The 24,651-nt window shown below is 45.6% G+C and overlaps 1 protein-coding gene across 11 annotated transcripts; it reads left to right on the top strand.

Annotated features, from left to right (window-relative positions):
- On the top strand, positions 1-23,847 carry Pan2 (poly(A) specific ribonuclease subunit PAN2). 11 transcript variants are annotated; one of them, XM_045153549.1, is made up of 26 exons: positions 1-133; positions 762-1,155; positions 5,312-5,481; positions 5,579-5,699; positions 5,830-5,907; positions 6,223-6,490; positions 8,618-8,960; positions 9,123-9,219; positions 12,826-12,945; positions 13,142-13,261; positions 13,759-13,887; positions 14,019-14,218; positions 14,336-14,484; positions 14,604-14,710; positions 14,904-15,002; positions 15,430-15,500; positions 15,602-15,752; positions 16,040-16,183; positions 16,317-16,376; positions 16,990-17,080; positions 19,664-19,821; positions 19,909-20,052; positions 20,145-20,324; positions 20,453-20,546; positions 21,454-21,651; positions 23,211-23,847. In XM_045153549.1, exons 2-26 carry the CDS (start codon positions 874-876, stop codon positions 23,243-23,245), a joined length of 3,609 nt encoding a protein of 1,202 aa, XP_045009484.1. In that variant the 5' UTR covers positions 1-133; positions 762-873; the 3' UTR covers positions 23,246-23,847. The 11 variants fall into 11 exon arrangements, with proteins under 11 accessions (XP_045009484.1, XP_045009492.1, XP_045009491.1 ...); XM_045153557.1 differs by lacking the exon at positions 1-133 and adding an exon at positions 558-576 and having other exon boundaries at positions 14,339-14,472; positions 15,605-15,746; XM_045153556.1 differs by lacking the exon at positions 1-133 and adding an exon at positions 558-576 and having other exon boundaries at positions 14,339-14,472; positions 15,605-15,752.
- Positions 23,848-24,651: the final 804 nt, after the last annotated feature.

Below are 24,651 nucleotides of genomic sequence, written 5' to 3'. Positions count from 1 at the left end.
GGCCGTCTCGCGCGGGTTAGGCCGAGCCAGGAGCACGGGGCCGCGGCGGGGAAACTGGAATTTCCCGCGGAGCTGACGGCGCCGCTCGTTTGAATTCCACGCGCTCCAAAATATCCGCCATGGAGAAATCTTGGTAATGACCCACTCCCCGCAAGCATCCCGGGAACACACCTGCCCCCTGCCCGACCCTTCCCTCCCGTCCTCTCTGCCACGGGAGGATTCTGGGTAACCGGTTCCCTGGTCTCCTCCTCAGAGAATTCTGGGTAACGTTTCCCTCGCTTTCCCTTTACCCCCGCCTCAGCTGTGGGTAACTGGCCATTTGTGGTACCCAGCCCCCAGGAGAATGCTGGGTAGCCACCGTAGAGGATTCTGGTACTCTGACTTCTCGGGTTCCACGTACTCTCAACCCTCTTTGCCCCATCCCCAAATTCTAGGAAACAAGCATCGCAGACCTGGCTACCGAACTTCAACCTCCCGTAGCACCTGCGCCGCCCTGGTGGCTCAAGGTGGAACTAGGCCAGTAAGCAGGTCTGACAGGAGGAGAAAGGGAAGTCAAGGATTAGCTACTTGGTAGAGGTCAGTTGGTAGGAAGTTAAGGGTGACAGGGAGTACAGAGTAGGAGGCCAAAGTTCTCCCGTTCCGCGCTGGTGCCTATCTCCCGCCCGCCCCCTTCCTGCATGCTTCACTCTACATATAACCTAGAAGACATTAAAGAGCAGTACCCGGGCCTACCCCTGACTCAAACCTCTTTCCCCTTGCAGGCCAGGATGTCCATTCTAGGCCCACTGGTGTTACCCTGCTGAAGGTCAGGTATCTGCAGAAAGCGTGGCGAGGGAGGGTGTGACTCAGGGCTGTTCAGCTGCCGTCATCATCATGAACTTTGAGGGTCTGGATCCTGGATTGGCAGAATTTTCCCCAGCTATGCACTCTGCTCTGGATCCTGTCCTGGATGCTCACCTGAACCCAAGCCTGCTACAGAATGTGGAGCTGGACCCAGAGGGAGTGGCCTTGGAGGCTCTTCCTGTCCAGGAATCAGTGCACATAATGGAAGGTGTCTACTCTGAATTGCACAGCGTGGTGGCTGAAGTGGGTGTACCTGTATCCGTCTCCCACTTTGACTTACATGAGGAGATGCTGTGGGTGGGGAGCCATGGGGTAAGAACTATGCCCCTTTATGAGGGCTGAAAGGATACATATTAAAGGTCTTTATCTAGTCTTTGCCAAAGGTCAGCTGCTTAGCAAGGAGTCAGAACTGAGTTGAAGTAATGAGAGTTAGCTGGGTCTCCAGTCAAACCAAGAGGAAGGGGATGGAGAAAGAACTAGGATTCAGCGAGGAGTTACATAAGTATTTGTTCTCATTTTTTGCCAGTTTACCCACCTCCCCCCCTTTTTATTTATTTATTTATTTATTTTATTTTATTTTATTTTTTTTTTTTTGAGGTAGAGTCTCACTGTAGCCCTGACTGACCTGGAATTCACTCTGTAATCTCAGGGTGGCCTGGAACTCACGGCAATCCTCCTACTTCTACCTCCCAAGTGCTAGGATAAAGGCGTGTGCCACCATGTCTGGCTCAGCTGTTTTCTTTTAAAGGTTTAGGGAGACTGTTAGATTAAGAGAAGGAAGTGCAGAGAGTTCCTGCCATGTGGAAGGGAGGAGGGAACAGAGAGCCCATGTGGGAGCAGGGGTCCCCTCCCCCAACCAAGCCCAGCTAGGATGAGGGAGACTTAACCACAGCAGAGTTCTGGGGGTTTAGACATCAGGAGAGCTGGAGTTTTTTTGTTATTGTTGTTGTTACTGTTTGTTTGATTTTTTTATTTTTATTTATTTATTTTGAGAGACAGAGAAATGGCACACCAGGGCCTCAGCCACTGTAATCGAACTCCAGATGCTTATGCCACCTAGTGAGCATGTGCTACCTTGCACTTGCCTCACCTTTGTGTGTGGCTTACATTGGATGTGGAGAGTCAAAAATGAGTACTTATGCTTCATAGGCAAGGGCCTTAAACGCTAAGCCATCTCTCCGGGCCCTTTTTTTTTTGAGGTAGAGTGTCAATCTAGCCCAGGTTGACCTGGAACTCTGTAGTCCCAGGCTGGCTTTGAACTCATTGCAATCCTACCTCTACCTCCTGAGTGCTAGGATTAAAGGTGTGTGCCACCATGCCCAGCTCCCATTTTTCTTTGTTTTTTTTTTAAATTTTTTATTTATTTATTTGAGAGCGACAGACACAGGGAGAAAGACAGATAGAGGCAGAGAGAGAGAATGGGCGCGCCAGGGCTTCCAGCCTCTGCAAACGAACTCCAGACGCGTGCGCCCCCTTGTGCATCTGGCTAACGTGGGACCTGGGGAACCGAGCCTCGAACCGGGGTCCTTAGGCTTCACAGGCAAGCGCTTAACTGCTAAGCCATCTCTCCAGCCCCCATTTTTCTTTGTTTTTATTTATTTATTTTTTAAATAACAATCTTTTTTTTGTTCATTTTTACTTATTTATTTGAGAGTGACAGAGAGAGAGAATGGGCACGCCAGGGCCTTCAGCCACTGCAAACAAACTCCAGACGCATGCGCCCCCTTGTACATCTGGCTTAACGTGGGTCCTGGGGAGTAGAGCCTTGAACCAGGGTCCTTAGGCTTCACAGGCAAGCGCTTAACCGCTAAGCCATCTCTCCAGCCCTTTATTTATTTATTTTTTAAAAATTGTTTATTTAGAGGGGCAGACAGAGAGGGAAAGAGGCAGATAGAGAGAGAGAATGGGTGCGCCAGGGCCTCCAGCCACTGCAAATGAACTCCAGACGTGTGCACCCCCCTTGTGCATGTGGCTAACATGGGTCCTGGGGAATCAAGCCTCGAACTGGGGTCTTTAGTCTTCATAGGCAAGCGTTTAACCACTAAGCCATCTCTCTAGCCCTGTTTTTATTTTTTTGAGATAGGGCTTCCTTCACTCTAGCTCAGGCTGACCTGGAATTCACTATGTAGTCTCAGGGTAGCCTTGAATTCATGGTGATCTTTGTACCTCTGCCTCCCAGATGCTGGGATTAAAGGTATGCGCCACCACGCCCAGCAGGCTCCCATTTTTATAATTACAGGATTTTAGAGGATATAGAATTTGGACAGGGTCTTACTATGTAGGCCAGCGTGGCCTTGAGCTAGTAGCAGTTCTCTTAGCCTCCGAAGTGCTGGTATTACAGACATGCACTGTAACACCTGGCTTGTAGAATGTGTAGTGACTTTGCATATTGTACATGCCATCATTTTGTCTTCTCTAGCTGATTTTAGACTTTTTTTTTTTTCATTTTTTTCGTGGTAGGATCTCACTCTAGCTCAGGTTGACCTTCAATTCACTATGTCGTCTCAGGGTGGCCTTGGACTCCCTAGTGATCCTCCTAACTCTGCCTCCTGAGTGCTGGGATTAAAGGCATGTGCTACCATGCCTGGCTTGATTTTACATTCTTTCTCATCTTGCTTGCCAAGCCTGCTGCCTTACGTTTGATTCTCCAGTACCCACGTAAAGCCAGAAGCTTAAGTGGCACATATTCTGGAGTTCATTTGAAGAGGCAATTAGCCCTGGCACACTCATTTCTCTTTCTCTCTCTTTCCTCCAAATAATTAAAATTTAAAAAATAAAGGAGGGTTGAAGAAAATGCTTAGTCGTTAAGGCACTTGCCAGCAAAGCCTAAGAACCTCATGTTCCACTCTCCAGATCCCACATTGGCCAAATGCATGTGACGCAAGCACACAAGGTCGCACATTCCCACAAGGTGGTGCACACATTTGGAGTTCCACTACAGTGGCTGGAGGCCCTGGTGTGCCAATTTTCCCTATTTCTCACTCTCCCACATAAAACAAATAAAATAAAAAATAAAGGAATTGGTAAGTGGGGTGGTGGAGAGGTTGTATTAGTATAGGATTAAGAAATTCTGAAGAGGGCTAGAGAGATGACTTAGCAGTTAAGTTGTGTGCCTGCAAATCCAAAGGACCTCAGTTTGATTCTCCAGAACCCACGAAGCCAAATGCACAAGGTGGCACATGCCTCGAGTTATTTGCAGTGGCAGAAGGCCCTGACACGCCATTCTCTCTCTGTCTACCTCTTTCCCTCTCTTGCTCTCCCAAATAAATAAATAAAAATTTTAAAAAGAGAGATTCTGAAGATATTATACAGAACGGTGGACAGTTCAGGAACTAGAAGTAATTAGAATTCTTTGGACTGGCTAGATGGTTCTCTGAGTGCTGTATCTGTTGAGCTCTTTGCAGTATACTAAATAAGCTTTAAAAATGTTACTGGAAGCTGAAGAAGTAAACATTCATTCAACCAGTAGAGATTTTTGTTTGTTTTGTTTTTTAGCAGGATGAAAAACACAGATAGGTTTGGGATATAGTTCAGTGATAGAACACTTGCCTAAAAAGACCCAGGGTTCAATCTATAGCACCACCAAATATATATAGTTTATTATATACTTAGGACCTGGGACTATAGCTCTGTGGTAGAGCACTTGCCTAGAATACATGAGGCTTTGGATTTGCACCCCAGCACCAAACACACAAATTTTATGCCTACAGCATGGGAGTGTTAGATTATTTCAGTGCCAGGTGTGGTGGCACATGCTTTATTAATCCCAGAGGTAGAAAGATAGTTGTGAGTTCAAGGCCACCCTACAGAGTGAATTCCAAGTCAATTTGGGCTAGAGGGAAACCCAGCCTTGAAAAACAAAAAGTAGCCAGGTGTGGTGGCACATGCCTTTAATCCCAGCACTTGGGATGCAGAGGTAGGAGGATCACCTGTGAGTTCGAGGCCACCATGAGACTACACAGTGAATTCCAGGTCAGCCTGGGTTAGAGTGAGACCCTACCTCGAAAAACCACACACACATACAAAAAGGAAAACAAAACAAATACTAGAAGTACTTTGGGGCTGGAAGGATGGTTTAGCAGGTAAGGCACATGCCTGTGAAGCCTAAGGATCTAGGTTTGATTCTCCATGTCCCACATAAGCCAGATGCACAAGGTGGCGCATGCATCTGGAGTTTGCAGTGGTTAGAGGACCTGGCTCATCCATTCTCATTCACTCTCTCTCCCCCTTTCTCTCTGTCTTTAATAAATTTTAAACTAAAAATAAAAAAAGTACTTTGTAGCTCACTGATATCATGTAGTTTAACCTGTCCTTTTCAATAAGATTGGTTCTTAGCTTTATGCCTCAGTTGCTCCTAGTTGGGAAGGACAAGCAAGGGATGAGGAAAGCTGAGTAGAGCTTGGTCCCTGACCTGTGTCTGGGGTGACCCTGCTTCTCTACTCAGGATGTCTCTCGTTGTTACCTCCAGGGCCATGCCACTTCATTTTTTGGTCCAGCCTTGGAGCGCTACTCCTCCTTTCAGGTCAATGGCAGTGATGACATCAGACAGATCCAAAGCCTGGAGAATGGTGTCCTTTTTCTCACCAAGAACAACCTCAAGTATATGGCCCGTGGGGGTCTCATCATCTTTGATTACTTGTAAGTGGCTTTTCAGCTCTGCCCTGGAGCCGTAGAAAGGCTATGGGCTAGGCAGCTGGTGAGGCCCTGGCCTATGGGCCTCTCCTCTCTCACACAGGCTGGAGGAGAGTGAGGACATGCACAGTCTCCTGCTGACCGATAGCAGCACTCTGCTTGTTGGTGGGCTGCAGAACCACATATTGGAGATTGATCTGAATACTGTCCAGGAAACTCAAAAGGTATGAGCTTGGGTAGGACCCAGGAAAGGTCATGGGGGTGGGCTATGCTTGGGCTGGAAATGTGCTTGAGGTAGGTTCTTTTGATCTATGGCAAAAGTAACCTCACAGTCTCTCCTGCTTCCCTCTTCAGTATGCAGTCGAGACACCTGGAGTCACCATCATGAGACAGACAAATCGTTTCTTCTTCTGTGGTCACACATCTGGCAAGGTGGTCAAGATCATTCTCCTCCCACTATAGGCCCTGTTTCATTAAATATGTAGTTGGGGGTTCACTTTCCCTAGTTGAATTAGAGATGAGGGAGGAGATGAGTGAAAGCCCGTTCATTTAGGTTACTAGGAGATGATCTCTCATCCTGGTGTTTTCTACAGTTAGGTATAAACTGGGCTTCTTTCTGCCTTTTCTTTGCTCTGTCAATATCTTAGAATCTTGTTTGCTTTGGTAGAGACCTCAAAGAGTTGGGTAGGTGGCTAGGGCTCTTCCAGATACCCAGAGTGGCAGATAACAGAATTATCTTTTCTTTAGATTTCCCTGAGAGACCTCCGCACTTTTAAGGTGGAGAATGAATTTGACGCCTTCACAGGGAGTCTATCAGATTTTGATGTTCATGGCAACCTGCTGGCTGCCTGTGGCTTCTCTAGCCGTCTCACCGGCCTGGCCTGTGACCGTTTCCTCAAGGTGTATGATTTGCGCATGATGCGTGCCATCACACCACTGCAAGTACATGTGGATCCTGCCTTTTTGCGCTTCATCCCTACATACACTTCTCGTCTTGCTATCATCTCCCAGTCAGGTATGAAGGGGATGTAAGATTGGGGAGACATGAGTGAGCAAAGGAGATGAACCAGCAGGAATACTCTATACTTCTGTGTTGGGGAAACAATTAACACATTTCACCAAGGTCCCAGTGTTTCACTTAGTGTTAATTAGCCATGCAAGCTTTTATTTTCTCCTTAGATGTGAGGAACAGAGAAAAAGATATGAAGGACTGAACCTGTAATCCCAGCTACTTAAGCAGAGGCAGGGGCTGGAGAAATGGCTTAGTGGTTAAGGTGCTTGCCTGCAAAGCCAAAGGACCTCGGTTCCATTCCCCAGGACCCACATAAGCCAGATGCACAAGGGGGCACATGTATCTGGAGTTCATTTGCAGAGGCCGGAGGCCCTGGCATGCCCATTTTCTATCTGCCTCTTTCTCTCCTCTCTCTCTCTCTCTTTCAAATAAATAAATAAAATTTAAAACAAAACAAAACAGGGCTGGAGAGATGACTTAGTGGTTAAGGCACTTGCTTATAAAGCCCGAGGACCCATGTTTGACTATTCATATCCCACAAAAGCCAGACACACAAGGTAATGCAAGTGATGGCACATACATCTGGAGTTCATTTACAATGCCTAGAGGTCCTGGTGTGCCTGTTCTATCTGCTTCTTATTTATTTATTGGTTTTCTGAGGTAGGTTTCACTCTAGCCCAGGCTGACCTGGAATTCACTATGTAGTCTCAGGGTGGCCTGAAACTCACAGTGATCCTCCTACCTCTGCCTCTTGAGCACTGGGAGTAAAGGCATGCACCACCATACCTGGCTAGACCTTTTCTTTTATTTGTTTGCTTTTAAAGCATATGTAATATTTCAAATTTTTTTGTTCATTTTTATTTATTTATTTGAGAGCAACAGACAAAGAAAGAGCCAGATAGATAGAGAATGGGCGTGCCAGGGTCTCCAGCCACTGTAAATGAACTCCACATGCATGCGCTACCTTGTGCGTCTGGCTTACCTGTGTCCTGGGGAATCGAGCCTTGAACCGAGGTCCTTAGGCTTCACAGGCAAGCACTTAACTGCTAAGCCATCTCTCCAACCCATAGATCTTATTTTTAAAAAGTATTTTATTTTTCTTTATTTATTTGAGAGAGGGATAGGCAGGGAGAGAGAGAATGGGTGTGCCAGGTCCCCTGTTGCTACAAATGAACTCCAGATGTGTGTGTCCCCTTATGTATCTAGCTTACGTGAATCCTGGGGAATCGATCCTGGGTTATTTGTCCAGCCCTTTTTTTGTTGTTGGTTTTTTATTTGTTTGTTTGTTTTTTGAGGTAGGGTCTCACTGTAGCTCAGGCTGACCTGGAATTCATTATGTTGTCTCAGGGAGGCCTCGAACGCATGGTTCTCCTTCTACCTGTGCCTCCCAAGTGCTGGGATTAAAGGCATGTGCCACCATGCTTGGCCATTTCCCAGCCCTTTTTAATTAATAATTAGAGAGAAAGAGAGAGAGAGAGAGAGGGAGAGAATGGGCACTCCAGGGCCATCAGCCACAGCAAACAAATTCTAGATGCATGTGTCACCTTGTGCAGCTGGCTTACATGGGTCCTGGGGAATTGAACCTAGGTCCTTGACTTTGCTGACAAGTGTCTTAACTGCTAAGCCATCTCCCAGCACTGCCCAGCCCTTAAAAAAAAATTAAAAATACAGCTGCTGCTGGGCATGGTAGTGCACACCTCTAATCCAAACACTCAGGAGATGTAGGTTGGAGGATTTCTGTGAGTTCACCGCCACCCTGAGAATACATAGTGAATTCCAGGTTAGCCTGGACTACAGTGAGACCTACCTCAAAAAACCAAAACAACATCAACAACAAAAAACACATGGAAGCTTGCTATGGTGCTTTGCCTGGCATGTGCAAGATCTGGTGTGTTTGGTCTCCAGTACCGCAGAAAAAGTTTGAATAGGTAAAATAATGTTAAGAATTGTCCTTTGCTGAATTGCAAGCCATCTTGTGGTTTATAGGAAGGCCTTTAATGGCAGTCTCTCTAGCTCTAGGCATGGATTTGATGGGGCCCATCTTGCTTTGTGAGAAGAGGATAGAGAAGACATAAAAGAATGTCTCCTGTTCACTTTCCAGGGCTCAGTAGACTTCTTTCCTCCTTCTAGGGCAGTGCCAGTTTTGTGAACCCACAGGCCTGGCCAACCCAGCAGATATCTTCCATGTGAATCCTGTAGGACCTTTGCTAATGACATTTGATGTGTCAGCCAGCAAGCAGGCTCTGGCCTTTGGGGATTCCGAGGGCTGTGTGCACCTCTGGACTGATTCCCCTGAGCCTACCTTCAACCCCTACTCCCGTGAGACTGAATTTGCTTTGCCCTGCCTTGTGGATTCACTGCCTCCTCTGGACTGGAGCCAGGACCTGCTGCCTCTCTCCCTTATTCCTGTTCCACTCACCACTGACACACTCCTCTCTGACTGGCCAGCTGCCAACTCGGCTCCTGCTCCCAGGTTGTACCTCACTGCTGGGCTAAATGGAGGGGAGGGGAAAGAGCCAAGATAACAGTCTTCAGCTAACACTGAATCCACCACTCTGGTGATTCTTCTTTTGAGGGGGAGGGTTGGTAAATGCATGGAAGGAGATCATGACCCTAGAACTGTACCACATCATAGGCGAGCACCACCTGTAGATGCAGAGATTCTGCGCACTATGAAGAAAGTGGGCTTCATTGGCTACGCACCCAACCCCCGCACAAGGCTGCGCAATCAGGTGTGTTCAGAGTGGAGCGTGCGGGTGTTTCTTTTTCTTTTACTAGTCTCAGTTTTGCTTTTAGACAGTAAGGGTTTGAGGACTGCAGAGTTGAAAGAAGTGTGCCTGTGGTTAGAGGATTCCAAGACACATATAAGAGGGTCTTTATCTTGTAGGAAGGTTACTACTTAGTTGAAAGTGAGACATGAGAGACATCAGAATTTTTTTTACTTATTTATTTTTCTCAAGGTAGGGTCTCCCTCTGGCCCAGGCTGACCTGGAATTCACTATGTAGTCTCAGGGTGGCCCCAAACTCATGGTGATCCTCCTACCTCTGCCCCTCAAGTGCTAGGATTTAAGGCGTGCACCACCATGCCTGGCTGGAATTTTTTTTTAATATTTGTGTTTATTTCTTTGAGGGAAAGAAAGAGGTAGAGAGAATGAGTACACCAGGGCCTCCAGTCGCTGTAAACAAACTCCAGATGCATGTGCCACCTTGTGCATCTGGCTTTACCTGGGTATTGGGGAATCAAACTTGGGTCCTTAGGCTTTGCAGGCAAGTACCTTAAGTGCTGAGCCATCTCTTTAGTCCATTTGTTTGTTTGTTTGTTTTTCAAGGTAGGGTCTCACTCTGGTCCAGGCTGACCTGAAATTCACTGTGTAGTCTCAGGGTGGCCTTGAACTCATAGTGATCCTCCTATCTCTGCTTCCCAAGTGCCGGGATTAAAGGCATGAGCCACCATGCATGGTTTCTCTAGTCCTTTTTTTTTTTTTTTTTAATTTATTTATTTATTCATTTATCTGAGAGCGACAGACACAGAGAGAAAGACAGATAGAGGGAGAGAGAGGGAATGGGCGCGCCAGGGCTTCCAGCCTCTGCAAACGAACTCCAGATGCGTGTGCCCCCTTGTGCATCTGGCTAACGTGGGACCTGGGGAACCGAGCCTCGAACCGGGGTCCTTAGGCTTCACAGGCAAGCGCTTAACCGCTAAGCCATCTCTCCAGCCCTCTCTAGTCCTTTTGAAAAAATATTTTTGTTAGCCATGTGTGACAGTGAATTCAGGTCAGCCTAGACTAGAGTAATGCCCTACCTTAAAAAAAAAGTTTTTTATTGTTTTAGAGAGAGAGAGGCAGAAAAAGAGAGAGAATGGTGTTCTTTTAATTTTACTTTATTTACATGTGTATGTGTGCCACTTGCTGCAATCACCAGACACTTGCACCACATTTTGGTTTTGCAAGGTAGGTCTTCACTCTAGCCCAGGCTGGCATTAAAGGCACGCACCATCATGCTCAGCATACACCAGTTTTTGTCTCTAATTTATGTGAGTGGTTTGGGAATTGAACCCAGCCTTCAGGGTTTGCAAACAAGTGCTTTTAACTACGAGCCATCTTTCCAGCCCCCAGAAATTATTTACATTCTAATGTTAAATGCCAAAAGAATGTTATAAGCATTCAGTGCTAAAGGTTTTCAAAGGGAAAATGTTATTCTAGGCTGGAGTGGTTATGGGCAGCATAAAGAAATAAGTGGAGGGGTGGAGAGATGGCTTAGAGGTTAAGGCACTTGCCTGTGAAGCCTAAGAACCAAGGTTCAATTCTCCAGTACCCATGTAAGCCAGATGCACAAGGTGGCACATATGTCTGGAGTTCGTTTGCAGTGGCTAGAGGCCCTGGTATGCCCATCCTCTCTCTCTCTCTCTCTCAAATAAATAAATATTTAAAGAAAGAGAGAGATAAGTGGATGTTTAGCTGGAAAATGGGAAGGAGAGACTGTTCAAGATAAGGGAGCTGTTACAGTCAGGTATGGTGGTGCATGCCTTTAATCCCAGCATTTGGGAGGCAGAAGTACAGGGATCACCATGAGTTACAGGTCAGCCTTGGCTAGAGTGAGACCCTACCTTGCAAACAAAACTTGGGGTGGGGTGGGGTGGGGAATTGTTACTGAAGGTATCAAGAAGAATAAATGTGGGCTGGAGAGGTGGCTCAGCTGTTAAGGCATTTGCCTGCGAAGCATAATGACCCAGGTTCAGTTCCCCATTATCCATGTAAAGCTAGATGCACAGAGTGGCACATGCATCTGGAGTTTGTTTACAGTGGCTAAAGGCCCTGGCATGCCCATTCTTTCCCTTTTCTCTCTTTCTCTACTTGCAAATAAATCAATAAACAAAACACACACACATATAAATGTGATTTTTTTTTTTTTTTTTTTTTGAGGTAGGGTCTTGCTCTAACACAGGCTGATCTGGAATTTAGTCTCAGGGTGGCTTTAGTCTCGTGGTGATCATCCTACCTCTGCCTCCCATGTTTAGAATTAAAGGCACACACCACCACGCCTGGCTGTTTGTCAGAAATTTTCAAAATATTTTATTTATTTATTTGTTAGAGAGAGACAGAATGGGCACATCAGGGCCTCCAGCCACTGCCAATGAACTCCAGATGTATGTACCACCTTGTGCACCTGGCATATGGGGTACTGGGTAATCGAACCTGGGTCATTTGGCTTTGCTGGCAAGCACCTTAACTGCTAAACCATCTCTCCTGCCTTTTATGTTTGTTTGTTTTGTTTCTCAAGGGTCTCACTCTAGCTCAGGCTGACCTGGAGTTCACTGTGTATTCTCAGAGTAGCCTCGAACTCATGGTGATCCCCTACCTCTGCCTTCCAAGTGCTGGGATTAAAAGCATGCACCACCACACCTGGCTCCTGGCTCCTTTTTTTTTTTTTTTTTTTTTTAGGTAAAAAATTTTGCTCTAGCTCAGGCTTACCTGGAATTCACTATGTAGTCTCAGGATGGATTCAAACTCATCACGAGCCTCCTACCTCTGCCTCCAGAGCCCTAGTGCTGGGATTAAATGTGACATGTGCCACTATGCTCGGCTCTTTAGCAGAATTTGATTGAAGGTCTTTTATACATTTGTAATACATAAAAATAAATGAGATTGTAGGGTTTTATTATCATAAATCATGTATTAAGTTTCTGGTCAAGATTGTCTAAAATAAGAGGCTGGAGAGATGGCTTAGAGGTTAAGGCACTTGCCTGCAAAGCTAAAAGGACCTTGGTTCAATTCCCCAGGACCCACTTAAGCCAGATGCACAAAGTGGCGCATGTGTCTAGAGTTCGTTTCCAGTGGCTGGACTGTCTAAAATAAGTTGGGCATGGAGGCCACCTTGAGACTACATAGTGAATTACAGGTCAGCTTGGGTTAAAGTGAGACCCTACCTGGTAAAACAAATATAAATTAATAAATAAAACAAAAAGGAATAAATGCTACTGGATGTGGTATCCCAGCACTCAGGAGGCAGAGGTAGGAGGATCACTGGGGGTTCAAGGCCACCCTGAGACTACATAGTGAATTCCATGTCAGCCTTGGCTAGTGTGAGACCCCGAAAAACCAAAAAGAAAAAAAAGAATAAATGGGTACTTGTGTGGTGACACACATCTGTAATCACAGCACTTGGGGGTCTGAAGCAAGAGAATCAGGATTTCAAAGTCATCCTCAGGTACACATTGAGTTCGAGGCCAGTCTTGGCTATAACATGAGACTTGCCTCAAAGAAAAGAAAAGAGAAAAAAGTTAAGGGGAAGCCAAAAACAAGGTGTTCAACAGAGTTTTCTCTTCTTATAAACCCTAGATTCCTTATCGACTGAAAGAGTCAGACAATGAATTTGACAACTTCAGCCAGGTCACTGAGTCACCAATAGGGCGAGAAGAGGAGCCACATCTCCACATGGTTTCTAAGAAATACCGCAAGGTGCTGGGGGACACTGAGGCAGGGATCCTCTGGGATGTGGGGTTGGATATCATATGAAAAACAATTGAAGGATTCAGTCAAAAAGGCTTCCCTACCACTTTCTACCTAGGAGGGAGCTTGTGGGAAAGACTATGGCAACTGGGAAGATTTGGGGGACTCTGTTTTCCTTGTCCTGCTCAGACTGTTTCTACCTTAGGTAACCATCAAATATTCCAAGCTAGGGCTGGAGGACTTTGATTTCAAACACTACAATAAGACCCTGTTTGCTGGATTAGAACCCCACATCCCCAATGCCTACTGTAACTGCATGGTCCAGGTAAGGATAGGGTCTTCCTAAGGCTTGAGCATACCTACTGCTTTTCTTCCTCTTTGCCCCTCAACCTGTCCTCTACTCTTTCTAGGTCTCCTCAACCAAACCCACAGTCCCTTGGCCTTATCTACCATTCTTTTCCCCATACCTTCAAGTCTCTGTGAGCTCAGTAGAGTCAAGTCCTCCTTGGTATTTTTTTTTTTTAATTTTTGTTCATTTTTTTTTATTTATTTGAGAGTGACAGAGAGAAAGAGACAGAGAGAGAATGGGCGTGCCAGGGCCTCCAGCCACTGCAAACAACCTCCAGACACGTGCGCCCTCTAGTGTATCTTGCTAACGTGGGTCTTGGGGAATTGAGCCTCTAAACAGGGTCCTTAGGCTTCACAGGAAGCGCTTAGCCACAAAGCTATCTTTCCAACCCCTCCTTGGTATTTTCCAGTGACTTACTGAACCTCCCCATCTTTCCTCCCGGTTTTCTGCACCAGTTCTGTTCTTCCTTCCAGGTGCTGTACTTCCTGGAGCCTGTTCGCTGTCTGATCCAGAACCATCTTTGCCAGAAGGAGTTCTGCCTGGCATGTGAGCTGGGCTTCCTCTTCCACATGCTGGACCTCTCTCGTGGTGATCCTTGTCAGGTCAGTCCTTGGGTACCTAGGGCACTTAAATGGAAGGAGAAGGAGGTGGGTATCAGGAAAGGACACTGCTGTACAAATGGCCACAAAAGGGAAAATAACCCTTTCTTCTTTACCAACATACCCTTTTCCAGGGAAGTAATTTTCTCCGAGCATTCCGTACTATCCCTGAGGCCTCTGCCCTGGGTCTGATTCTGGCTGATTCAGACGAGGCTTCAGGCAAGGGCAATCTGGCCAGACTCATTCAGAGATGGAATCGCTTCATTCTCACTCAGCTGCATCAGGACATGCAGGAGCTGGAAGTACCCCAGGCTTACCGAGGTGCTGGCAACAGGTACAGAATTGGGCTGGAATAGTTAAAGCCACTGTAACAGGTCCCTAGGGGACTTAAAGAGTCTCCCTTAACTCTCTCAGTGTGTGTGTGTGTGTGTGTTGCTTTCCCCATTCTCAGCAGTTTCTGTTCATCCGGGGACTCTGTCATTGGGCAGCTGTTCAGCTGTGAGATGGAGAACTGCAGCCTCTGCCGTTGTGGCAGTGAGACTGTGCGAGCCTCATCCACCCTGCTCTTCACACTCTCCTACCCCGAGGGTAGCAGCTGTGGTATTCCCTGCACCTGGGCTGGGAAGGCTCCCTCAGATGCCTTGTAACCTGGCAGAGGGATGTTGGGAGGCTAACTGTGGGAGGGGGATCCTGGAGTGAAGCATCTAGTTTCTCCTCAGATAAAACCGGAAAGAACTATGACTTTGCTCAGGTGCTGAAGCGAAGCATCTGCCTGGAGCAGAATACTCAGGCCTGGTGTGACAACTGTGAGAAATACCAGCCCACAGTGAGTGAATGGAGTCCTGCTTCATTGAGAGCTCAGCCATGATCTCACCCAGGGCTGACTGTGTCTGCACTGCCGTCCAGGGATCTCCAGGGAGTGGGAGGAACCCCAGATTGAGGCTGTCAACCCAGGTCTACTGATCCAAACTAGGTTTCTTTTCCTGAAGACTGCCATTTCTTGTGTTTCATCCTCTCAGATTCAGACCCGCAACATCCGCCATCTACCAGACATTCTTGTCATTAATTGTGAGGTGAATAGCTCAAAAGAGGCTGATTTCTGGAGAATGCAGGCTGAGGTAAGGAGTCTTTTTGCTTTTCTCTTCTTTCTTTTTTTCTTTTTTTTTTTTTTTTTCTGAAGGTAGGGTCTCACACTAACCCAGGCTGACCTGAAATTCATGCTGTAGTCCCAGTCTTTGTTTATGTTGTTTTTTTTCTCAAAGTAGGGTCTCACTCTAGCCCAGGCTGACCTGGAATCAACTATGTAGTCTCAGGGTGGCCTTGAACTCACAGCAATCCTTCTACCTCTGCCACCTGAGTGCTAGGATTAAAGGTGTGTGCCACCACACCAGGCTGTAGTCCCAGTCTTGAATTCAATGTGATCCTGCTACTCTACCTCCCAAGTGCTGGGATTAAAAGCATGTGTCACCATGCCCAACATCTCATTTTTGCTTCCATAGTTGATTGTGTTCTTGAGAAATCTGATTTTTTCCCCCTTGTGTTCAGGTAGCTTTTAAGATGGCAGTAAAGAAACATGGTGGGGAAATGAAGAACAAAGAGTTTGCTTTGACTGATCGGTAGGTACCAGCTTGAGATTTGTCAAAGAATTGAACTACTTAATGGCTCCTCTGTTCATTGGTTAGATTTCTTCAGGACACATTTCCAATTTCCTGTCCAGTAGGAAAGACCTGGGGAGTCCAGAAGGTTTGCTGTTGTGTCCCTCCATTGAGGAGTTGAAGAACGTCTGGCTTCCTTTTTCCATTCGCATGAAGATGACCAAGAACAAAGGGCTGGATGTTTGCAATTGGACTGATGGGGATGAGGTGCAGGTTGTTGAAAAACTGGGAAGAAGAGAGGGAATAATAGTGAGGGCAGGGCAGGGGGATGGTGGAAGTTAGAGGAGAAAGGCAGGAAGGGAATAAAATCTAATTTTTATCAGTGATGGGATTTTCCAGAATAACTCAATTTAGCATTGGGACTCATAGATGGACTAGGATGGAGATAACCCACCCTGGTTCCCCATCCCCTACACCCCCTACTCCCTGTCCTCTATCCCCGCTCCCCTTCCTCCTCCATCCTTAAACTTAGCTTAGCAGCCTGGGTACCCCCCTCACAGTGGGGCCCAGCCAGGGCAGAGGAGGAACATGGTGTCTTTGTGTATGACCTGATGGCTTCCGTGGTACACATCCTGGACTCACGAACAGGGGGCAGCCTGGTGGCTCACATCAAGGTTGGAGAGACCTACCACCAGCGCAAGGAGGTGAGTGAGGCACCACAGAGCAAGGACACTCCTGGGGGTGGATACAGCGCAGTGCAGTCCCAGGTCTGTCCCGGTGTCCCTTGACTAGTACTAGCTAGTACTTCAGCGTCACCTTGTCTCTATACCCACACAGGGCGTTACTCACCAGCAGTGGTATCTCTTCAATGACTTCCTTATTGAACCTATTGATAAGGTAAGTCCCAGCATGTTCCATTCTCCCTTTCTTTGGGGGGGGAGGGCAGGGTATGGGGTGACACAGGCTTCCTGTTTAGCCCAGGTTGGCCTTGAACTTGTGTGACCCTCTGGAGTGAAGGGATTATAGTGTGTACCACCACAGCCAGCTTCATTCCTCCTTTGTCAATGTCTTCACTCTGGCCTATAAAATGCCAGGCATACTCAGAAAGGGAGAGACGTGGGAAGGCTCCACTGGAATAAGTGGCATTAGCAGAGCTAAAAATAGATACTGAGTCCAGGCCTCTGTCTAACTTGGGTAAAGGAAAAAAGTAATATAAATACATAGGTCAAAATAACTTTTTTGTTTTGTTTTGATTTGTTTTGTTTTTCGAGGTAGGGTTTTGCTCTAGCCCAAGTTGACCTGGAAATCACTATGTAATCTCAGGCTGGCCCCAAACTCAATGTGATCCTCAGCCTCCTGGTGCTGGGATCAAAGGCATGTGCCACCATGACCAACTATATTTTTTTTTAGAGGAGGCAGTGTTGGGGATTGAACCCAGGGCCTTACCCATGATGGGTGACCATTCTATTCTACCATTGAGCTTCACTCCCACTCCTTGTCTTTTCTGTAGCATGAAGCTGTGCAGTTTGACATGAACTGGAAAGTACCTGCTATCCTTTATTATGTCAAGAGGAATCTCAATTCCAGATACAACCTGAATAGTAAGTGGTGCCATGTAGACCCAAACATGTAGGCAGTTTAAATTGGGCTTCAGAAAGAAATCTGGGAAATACCTTGGTAGCATTCAGGATTTATAACCAGTGCTACAACTTCTGAGGATATTAACTAGGGATTCTGATGATCCTAAATTAAAAAGCTGCTGGACCTGGGTATGGTGATACATGCCTTTAATCCCAGAAGTTGGGAGGCAGAGATAGGAGGATCACCATGAGTTTGAGGCCACCCCAAGAATACATAATGAATTCCAGGTCTGCCTGAGCTACAGTGAGACCCTACCTCAAAAAACAAACAACAATGTGGTGGCACACATCTTTAATTCCAGTACTTGGAAGGCAGGGGTAGGTGGATCACCATGAGTTTGGAACTACCCTGAGACTACATAGTGAATCCCAGGTCAGCTTGAGCGAGAGTGAAACCCTACCTCGGAATACCAAAAATTAAAACATAAAAATAAATACATAAAATAAAAATAAAAAGCTGTTGGATATAGTGGGTCATACTTGGACCCAGCATTCAGGAGACCAAGGCAGGAGGATCACTTTGATTTTAAGGGCAGCCTGAACTACATAGGTCTATGGTAGCATGAGCTACAGAGTGAGGCCTTGTCTCAGAAAACCAAAAATAATTAATTAATTTAGAAGCTGGAAATTCTGAGGGTGGAGTAAAGGAGGAGTAAAGGGGGAAGTTTAATGAAAATGGTTTAGGCTTTGATTTTGATTCTGACCATTCTTATCCCTAAGTGAAGATCTTTTCTTATGAAGATAAATTACTTATTAAGTCCCTAGAAAGTACTGTTATTTTTTTTTTTTTATTTTATTTGAGAGCAACAGAGACAGAGAGAAAGACAGATAGATAGATAGAGGGAGAGAATGGGCGCGCCAGGGCTTCCAGCCTCTGCAAACGAACTCCAGATGCGTGTGCCCCCTTGTGCATCTGGCTAACGTGGGACCTGGGGAACTAAGCCTCGAACCGGGGTCCTTAGGCTTCACAGGCAAGCGCTTAACCGCTAAGCCATCTCTCCAGCCCAGTACTGTTATTTTTATTTTGTTGTTATTATTATTATTATTTGTTGTTGTTGTTTGGGATAGGGTCTCACTTAGCTCAGACTGACCTGGAATTCACGATGTAGTCTCCACCATGCCTGGCTCCATAGTACTTTTATTTTATTTTTAAATATTTTATTTATACTTATTTATTCATTTGACAGGGAGAGAATGAGAGAATGGGCGTGCCAGGGCCTCAGCCACTGTAAACGAACTCCAGATGCATGTGCCCCTTGTCTATCTGGTTAATGTCCTGGGGAATCAAACTTGAGTCCTTTGGCTTTTTGGGCAAATGCCTTAACTGCTAAGCCATCCTTCCAGCCCTCCACAGTACTTTTAAACTGTAGCTACGGTTTTTCTTTTTTTTTTTCTCTCTTCCTTTTTTTTTTTTTTTAATTTTCTAAGCTAAGATCCAATTTGAAGATATTCTTCATCTCCAAGATTTTCTTAATGATTTTCTGATTTGATTTGCTCTCCCTGCACTGTTCATCAGAATAGACAAGGCTCACTTAGAAATGACTTGTTTGGGGCTGGAGAGATGGCTTAGTGGTTAAGGTGTTTTGGGTTTTGAGGCAGGGTGTCACTTTAGCCCAAGCTGCCCTGCAACTCACTGTGTAGCCCAGGCTGGCCTCCGACTCATGGAAATACTCTACCTCAGTCACCCTAATGCTGAGATTATAATATTAGTCACTGTGCTTGCCTGACTCATTTAGGAATTATTTCTGAGGGTGGGCTTCTCAGAATATAAACATACATAAATATATACACATATGTATGTGTGTGTATGTATATGGATATGTGTATGGATATGTATATATACATACACACACTTATATACATACATATTAGAGAATGGGAAATTATGGATCCCCTACCTTTAATTATATTTACACACACACACACACACACACACACACATATATATATATATATATATATATATATATATATATATATACAGTCTCATTCTACTCCAGGATGATAGAATTCATGATGTAGTCTCAAGGTGGCCTTGAACTCACAGCAGTCCTCCTATCACTGCCTCCTGAATGCTGGGATTTAAGGCATGTGCCACCACACCTGGCATTTTATGTGTGTGTGTGTATGGGGGTGGCTTTTCTTCTTTTTTTTAAAAAATGTGAGTGTGTATGTGTGTGAGCAAGAGAGAAAAGGAGAACGGGCATGCCAGGGCCTCCAGCCACTGCAGTTGAACTCCAGATGCATGGGCCTCCTGTACATGTGTACAACCTTGTGTGGTATCTGTAGAGTGGAACTTGAGTCCTTAGGCTTTGCAGGCAAGTGCCTTAACTGCTAAGCCATCTCTCTAGCCCAGTATATATATTTTTTGATACCTGCAAAATGCCCAAGAATGAAGCCCTTGGCATTCTGTACTTGTTCCACATACTTTGGCTATTTGGTAGTGACAGTGTAAGATCCAAAGTTTCTGAACAGCCATCCTGGGGCTCATCTCCCCCAGTCACTTGTCTATCCCAACCCTGTTCCTTGCATTTGCTCTTCCAGTCAAGAACCCCATTGAGGCTAGTGTGCTGATGGCTGAAGCCTCACTGGCACGGAAGCAGCGGAAAGCACATACTACCTTCATTCCACTCATGCTGAATGAAATGCCACAGGTTGGGGACCTGGTGGGCCTTGATGCTGAGTTTGTCACCCTTAATGAGGTAATAAATAAGACCAGAAGGATGGGACATGGGCATGGAACTCTAGGAGTTGTGTTTCTCTGATGCTTTTACTAACTTTTGGCATAGGAAGAAGCAGAGTTACGCAGTGATGGTACCAAGTCTACCATTAAACCAAGCCAGATGTCAGTAGCAAGGATCACTTGTGTTCGGGGCCAGGGGCCCAATGAAGGCATCCCCTTCATTGATGACTACATCTCTACCCAGGAGCAGGTATGTGCCATTGGGGTGGACCCTGTGCTTGAGAACCTAGGGAATAGTTGAGTGACCTACCAGCCTGAATGACATGACTTCTCTGTTCCTAGGTCGTGGATTACCTGACTCAGTACTCGGGAATAAAGCCAGGAGACCTTGATGCCAAAATTTCCTCCAAGCACCTCACAACTCTCAAGTCTACCTACTTAAAGCTTCGATTTCTCATTGATATCGGAGTCAAGTTTGTGGGTCATGGTCTACAAAAGGACTTCCGGGTCATCAACCTTATGGTTCGGATGGGGCTCATTTATGAGTTACTTTTTGAGGGTGGGCTTTTCGAGGTATCTATTGTATTTTTAGAGAATGGGAAATTATGAATCCCCTACCTCACCTCTCCTACTCTTTTAATTCCTGCCAGGTACCCAAGGACCAAGTTCTTGATACTGTCTACCTGTTCCACATGCCCCGAAAACGAATGATTTCTCTACGATTTCTTGCCTGGTACTTTCTGGGTGAGCTGTTCCACCTTGTAGACTCCTGTGGTGCTAATTGAGAGTAGAAAACGTTAAGAGGAGCCAGGTGTGGTGCCACACACCTTTAGTCTCAGCACTCAGGAAGCAAAGAAGCAAAGGTAGGAGGATCACTGTGAGTTCAAGGCCAGCCTGAGACTACAGAGAGTGTTCCAGGACAGCCTGGGCTAGAGTGAGACCCTACCTCAGGAAACCAAAAAAAAAAAAAAAAAAAGCTGGGCGTGGTGCTGCATGCCTTTAATCCCAGCACTTGGAAGGCAGAGGTAGAAGGATCGCTGTGAGTTTGAGGCCACTCTGAGACTACATAGTAAATTCCAGGTTAGCCTAGACCAGAGTGAAACCCTACCTCAAAAAACAAATCAAAAAAAAAAAAAAAAAAAGAAAGAAAGCAAGAAAAGAAAACATTAGAACATCAAGAGGCTAAGACAGGACTGGTAGCATCAGGTTACAGTTTGAAATTGGCCTGAGCAAATCGCCTAAGTAAATACATAAGTAAATAAGTAATGTATTTTGGAGTATAAAGTGGGAGTAGGGAGGAACCTGAGTTAACTGATTTTTTTTTTTCCTGCTAGTAGTTTTAATGAGCTACTGTGCACTAGAAAAGATATTTTTCTTAAAAAAAAAAAAAAAAAGATATTTTTCTGGGAGTCAGGATGGCCTGCCTCCTTTTGCTAGGTCCAAAACAATTTCTTTTTCTTTCTTTCTGTTTTGTTTTTTTTTTTTCAAGGTAGGGTCTCACTCTAGCTCAGGCTGTCCTGCAATTCACTATGTAGTCTCAGTGTGGCCTCAAACTCTTGGAGATCCTCCTCTCTCTGCTTCCCAAGTGTTGGGATTAAAGGCATGTGCCATCACACCCGGCCTGGAAAAATTTCATTTTTACTCCCCTTAGACCTGAAGATTCAAGGGGAGACCCACGACAGTATTGAGGATGCCCGTACAGCCCTTCAGCTCTACCGAAAGTATCTGGAGCTAAGCAAGAATGGTACTGAGCCTGAATCCTTCCACAAGGTGCTCAAGGGTCTTTATGAGAAGGGCCGAAAGATGGACTGGAAGGTGCCTGAGCCTGAGAGCCAGACAAGTCCCAAGAGTAAGACATGGGATGGGACAGGGAAACTGGGCTGGGTAGGTTTTGACTGCATACCTAAATGTTATATACACCGTAGTAATGATAACAATAGTACCCCTACCTTATACTGTGAACTATTTAGTACTTTACAAAATGTTTAATCTTCCTAACAACCAGTGATGAAATACTTTATTACTGAAATTATTCACTGGTCTTACTGAATTCTAGAATGTTTGAGGAAGATTCATGCCATGCCCTCTTCTCTTTCCCTTTTTTCCTTCATAAGTGGTATCCCAGGGGGCTGGGGAAATGGCTCAGTGGGTTCAAGTGCTCCCTACATAAGCATGAAGGCCTGAGAGGGCTTCAGCCTGAGCTCAGTCCACAGTACCATGTAAAAAGCTTGGCATGGCTGTTCATGACTGTAGCCCAAGTCCTGTGGGGAGTGGATTGCTTGGGCTCTTTTTTTTTTTTTTTAATATATATTTTATTTATTTATTTGAGAGAGAAAGAGGCAGAGAGAGAGAGAAAAAAATGGGCACACCAGGGCCTCCAGCTATTGCAAAGAACTCCAGATTCATGCGCCTCCTTGTGCATCTGGCTTACGTGGGTCCTGGAGAATCAAACCAGGATCCTTTGGCTTTGCAGACAAAACGCCTTAACCACTAAGCCATCTCTCCAGCCTGGTTTTTGGTTTGTTTTTTTTTTTGAGATAGGTTTCATGCTAGCCCAGGCTGACTTGGAATTCACTGTGTGGTCTCAGGGTGGCCTTAAATTCATGGCAATCCTACCTCTGCCTCCCAAGTACTGGGATTAAATCCATGCACCACTACACCCAGCTTCTCTTTTATTTTTAATTTTTGTTTGTTTTGGTTAATTGAGGAAGGGTCTCACTCTAGTCCAGACTGATTTGGAATTCACTATGTAGTCTTAAGGTAGCCTCAAACTCACACCAATCCTTCTACCTTTGCCTCCAAGGGCTGGGATTAAAGGTGTGCACCACCACACCTAGCAGAAACTTCTTTTAATTAATTATTTGCAAGCAGGGAGAGGAAACATGGACTCGGTGCAGCAGGGCCTCTGGCCACTGCAGACAAACAATAGATGCATGCACCACTTTGTACATCTGGCTTTATATGGGTACTGGGGAATCGAACACAGGTCACTAGGCTTTGCAGGCAAGTGCTTTAACCACTGAACCATCTCTTCAGCCCCCTTGGGTTCATGGAATTCACTATGTAGCCTCAGGGTGGCCTTGAACTCACTGAAATCCTCCTACCTCTGCCTCTTAAGTGCTGAGATTAAAGGTGTGTACCTCCACACCAGGCTTTGGGTTCGTTTTTAAGTCTGAGTGAGACTTAGTGAGACTAGTCCCAAAGAAACAAGACAATTGATAGAAAAGGACACTTGATGTTCTCCTTGGTCTCTTATATTTTATGTGCATGTGTGCAACTGCACACGCACACGCACACGCACACACACACACACAAACCACACCACAGATACAGAAGGAAAGAAAAAGTATCCCAGGTGTTTTTTTCTCCATTCACCTTCTGTCTCACTGATTTCTCTTTCTCTGACAGATGCAGCTGTCTTCTCTTCAGTGTTGGCACTCTGACCAGCCCTTTCTTTTCAGTGTTCTGCAGCCCCAGGTCTGGGGGATAGCTTCCCAAGTTGGCTTTCCCCTGTCCACTTCCAGCATTGGACCTACTCAGGGTCTGGAGATGGTGCTATTAATAGAACTGGAATGCTGCAAAATTTTTGCAAATGTTCTGAGAGCCAGATTCCTTCTTTATCCTCTGTAAGATAGTGGACCAAAAATAATCTACATTGATCCAGATGGAAAGAAATTTGTATTTTTAACAAATATTCTGGGTAATTAATATCTAAGCAAGTAAGCTCCTGGAACCCAAACTCTCAGTGCATGGCTGGCTAGTGCAGAAGTCCTAACAGTGACAAGATGCAGGAGGAGCTCCAGACAGCTGTCTCCAGCTGCTCAAGGGATAATGCTTGGAGTGACCATTATGTAGAATCTTAATGGGTCATGCAAACCAGTGCTGCCAACACCATTGCCAAAGGGGGCTTGGGGTCCTGGAAGAAGCTTGGCTACTGGCTCCATTCCTCCTGAAAGCTGAGAAGAAATTGTCTTCCATACATTGTCTCGATTTTTTTAAATTTTGCTTAAAAAAGCATGTTTTATAAAATAAAAATGAAAACATCTTTGTCTGTGCATCTCATTAGAAAGCTGCTAGTGTCTGGTCCTTTGACCTCAGTCTTTTGTTTTGGCTTCTTCCAATGCTTGAGAAATTAAAATTGTGTTCTGATCCACACCAATTAATGAAGGTAAGTTTCTGGTGTCCAAAATTAATGGAAACGGGGAATATAGTTGTGTTTTTATTTTTAATTTTTTTTGTTAATTTTTATTCATTTATTTGAGAGTGACAGAGAGAGAGAGAGAGAGAGGAAGATAGAGAAAGAATGGGTGCTCCAGGTCCTCTAGCCACTGCAAACGAACTCCAGACACGTGCACCCCCTTGTGCATCTGGATAACGTGGGTCCTGGGAATCGAGCCTCAACCCGGGGTCCTTAGGCTGCTCAGGCAAGCACTTAACTAAGCCATCTCTCCAGCCCATAATTGTGTTTTTCGTGGAGAATGTTAAGGCTTTTTTTGAGGTAGGGTCTAATTCTAGCCCAGGTTGATCGGAATTCACTATGTGGTTTCAGGCTGGCCTTGAACTCATGGCGATTGCATCTACTTCAGCTTCCCAAGTGCTGGAATTAAAGGTGTGCACCACCATGCCTGGTCAAGGTTTTTGCTATAGTTATCTAGTACCTTAAGTGTGGAAACTGACTCCTAAGTCCGAATTTATCTTTTGTTCATTATTTATTTATTTATTTATTTGAGAGTGACAGGCACAGAGAGACAGATAGAGGGAGAGAGAGAGAATGGGCGTGCCAGGGCTTCCAGCCTCTGCAAACGAACTCCAGACGCATGCGCCCCCTTGTGCATCTGGCTAACGTGGG

The sequence above is a fragment of the Jaculus jaculus genome, chromosome 6 (assembly GCF_020740685.1).
Source record: "Jaculus jaculus isolate mJacJac1 chromosome 6, mJacJac1.mat.Y.cur, whole genome shotgun sequence".
Classification (NCBI taxonomy): domain Eukaryota; kingdom Metazoa; phylum Chordata; class Mammalia; order Rodentia; family Dipodidae; genus Jaculus; species Jaculus jaculus.
This window is presented reverse-complemented; position numbering and strand designations above follow the sequence as displayed.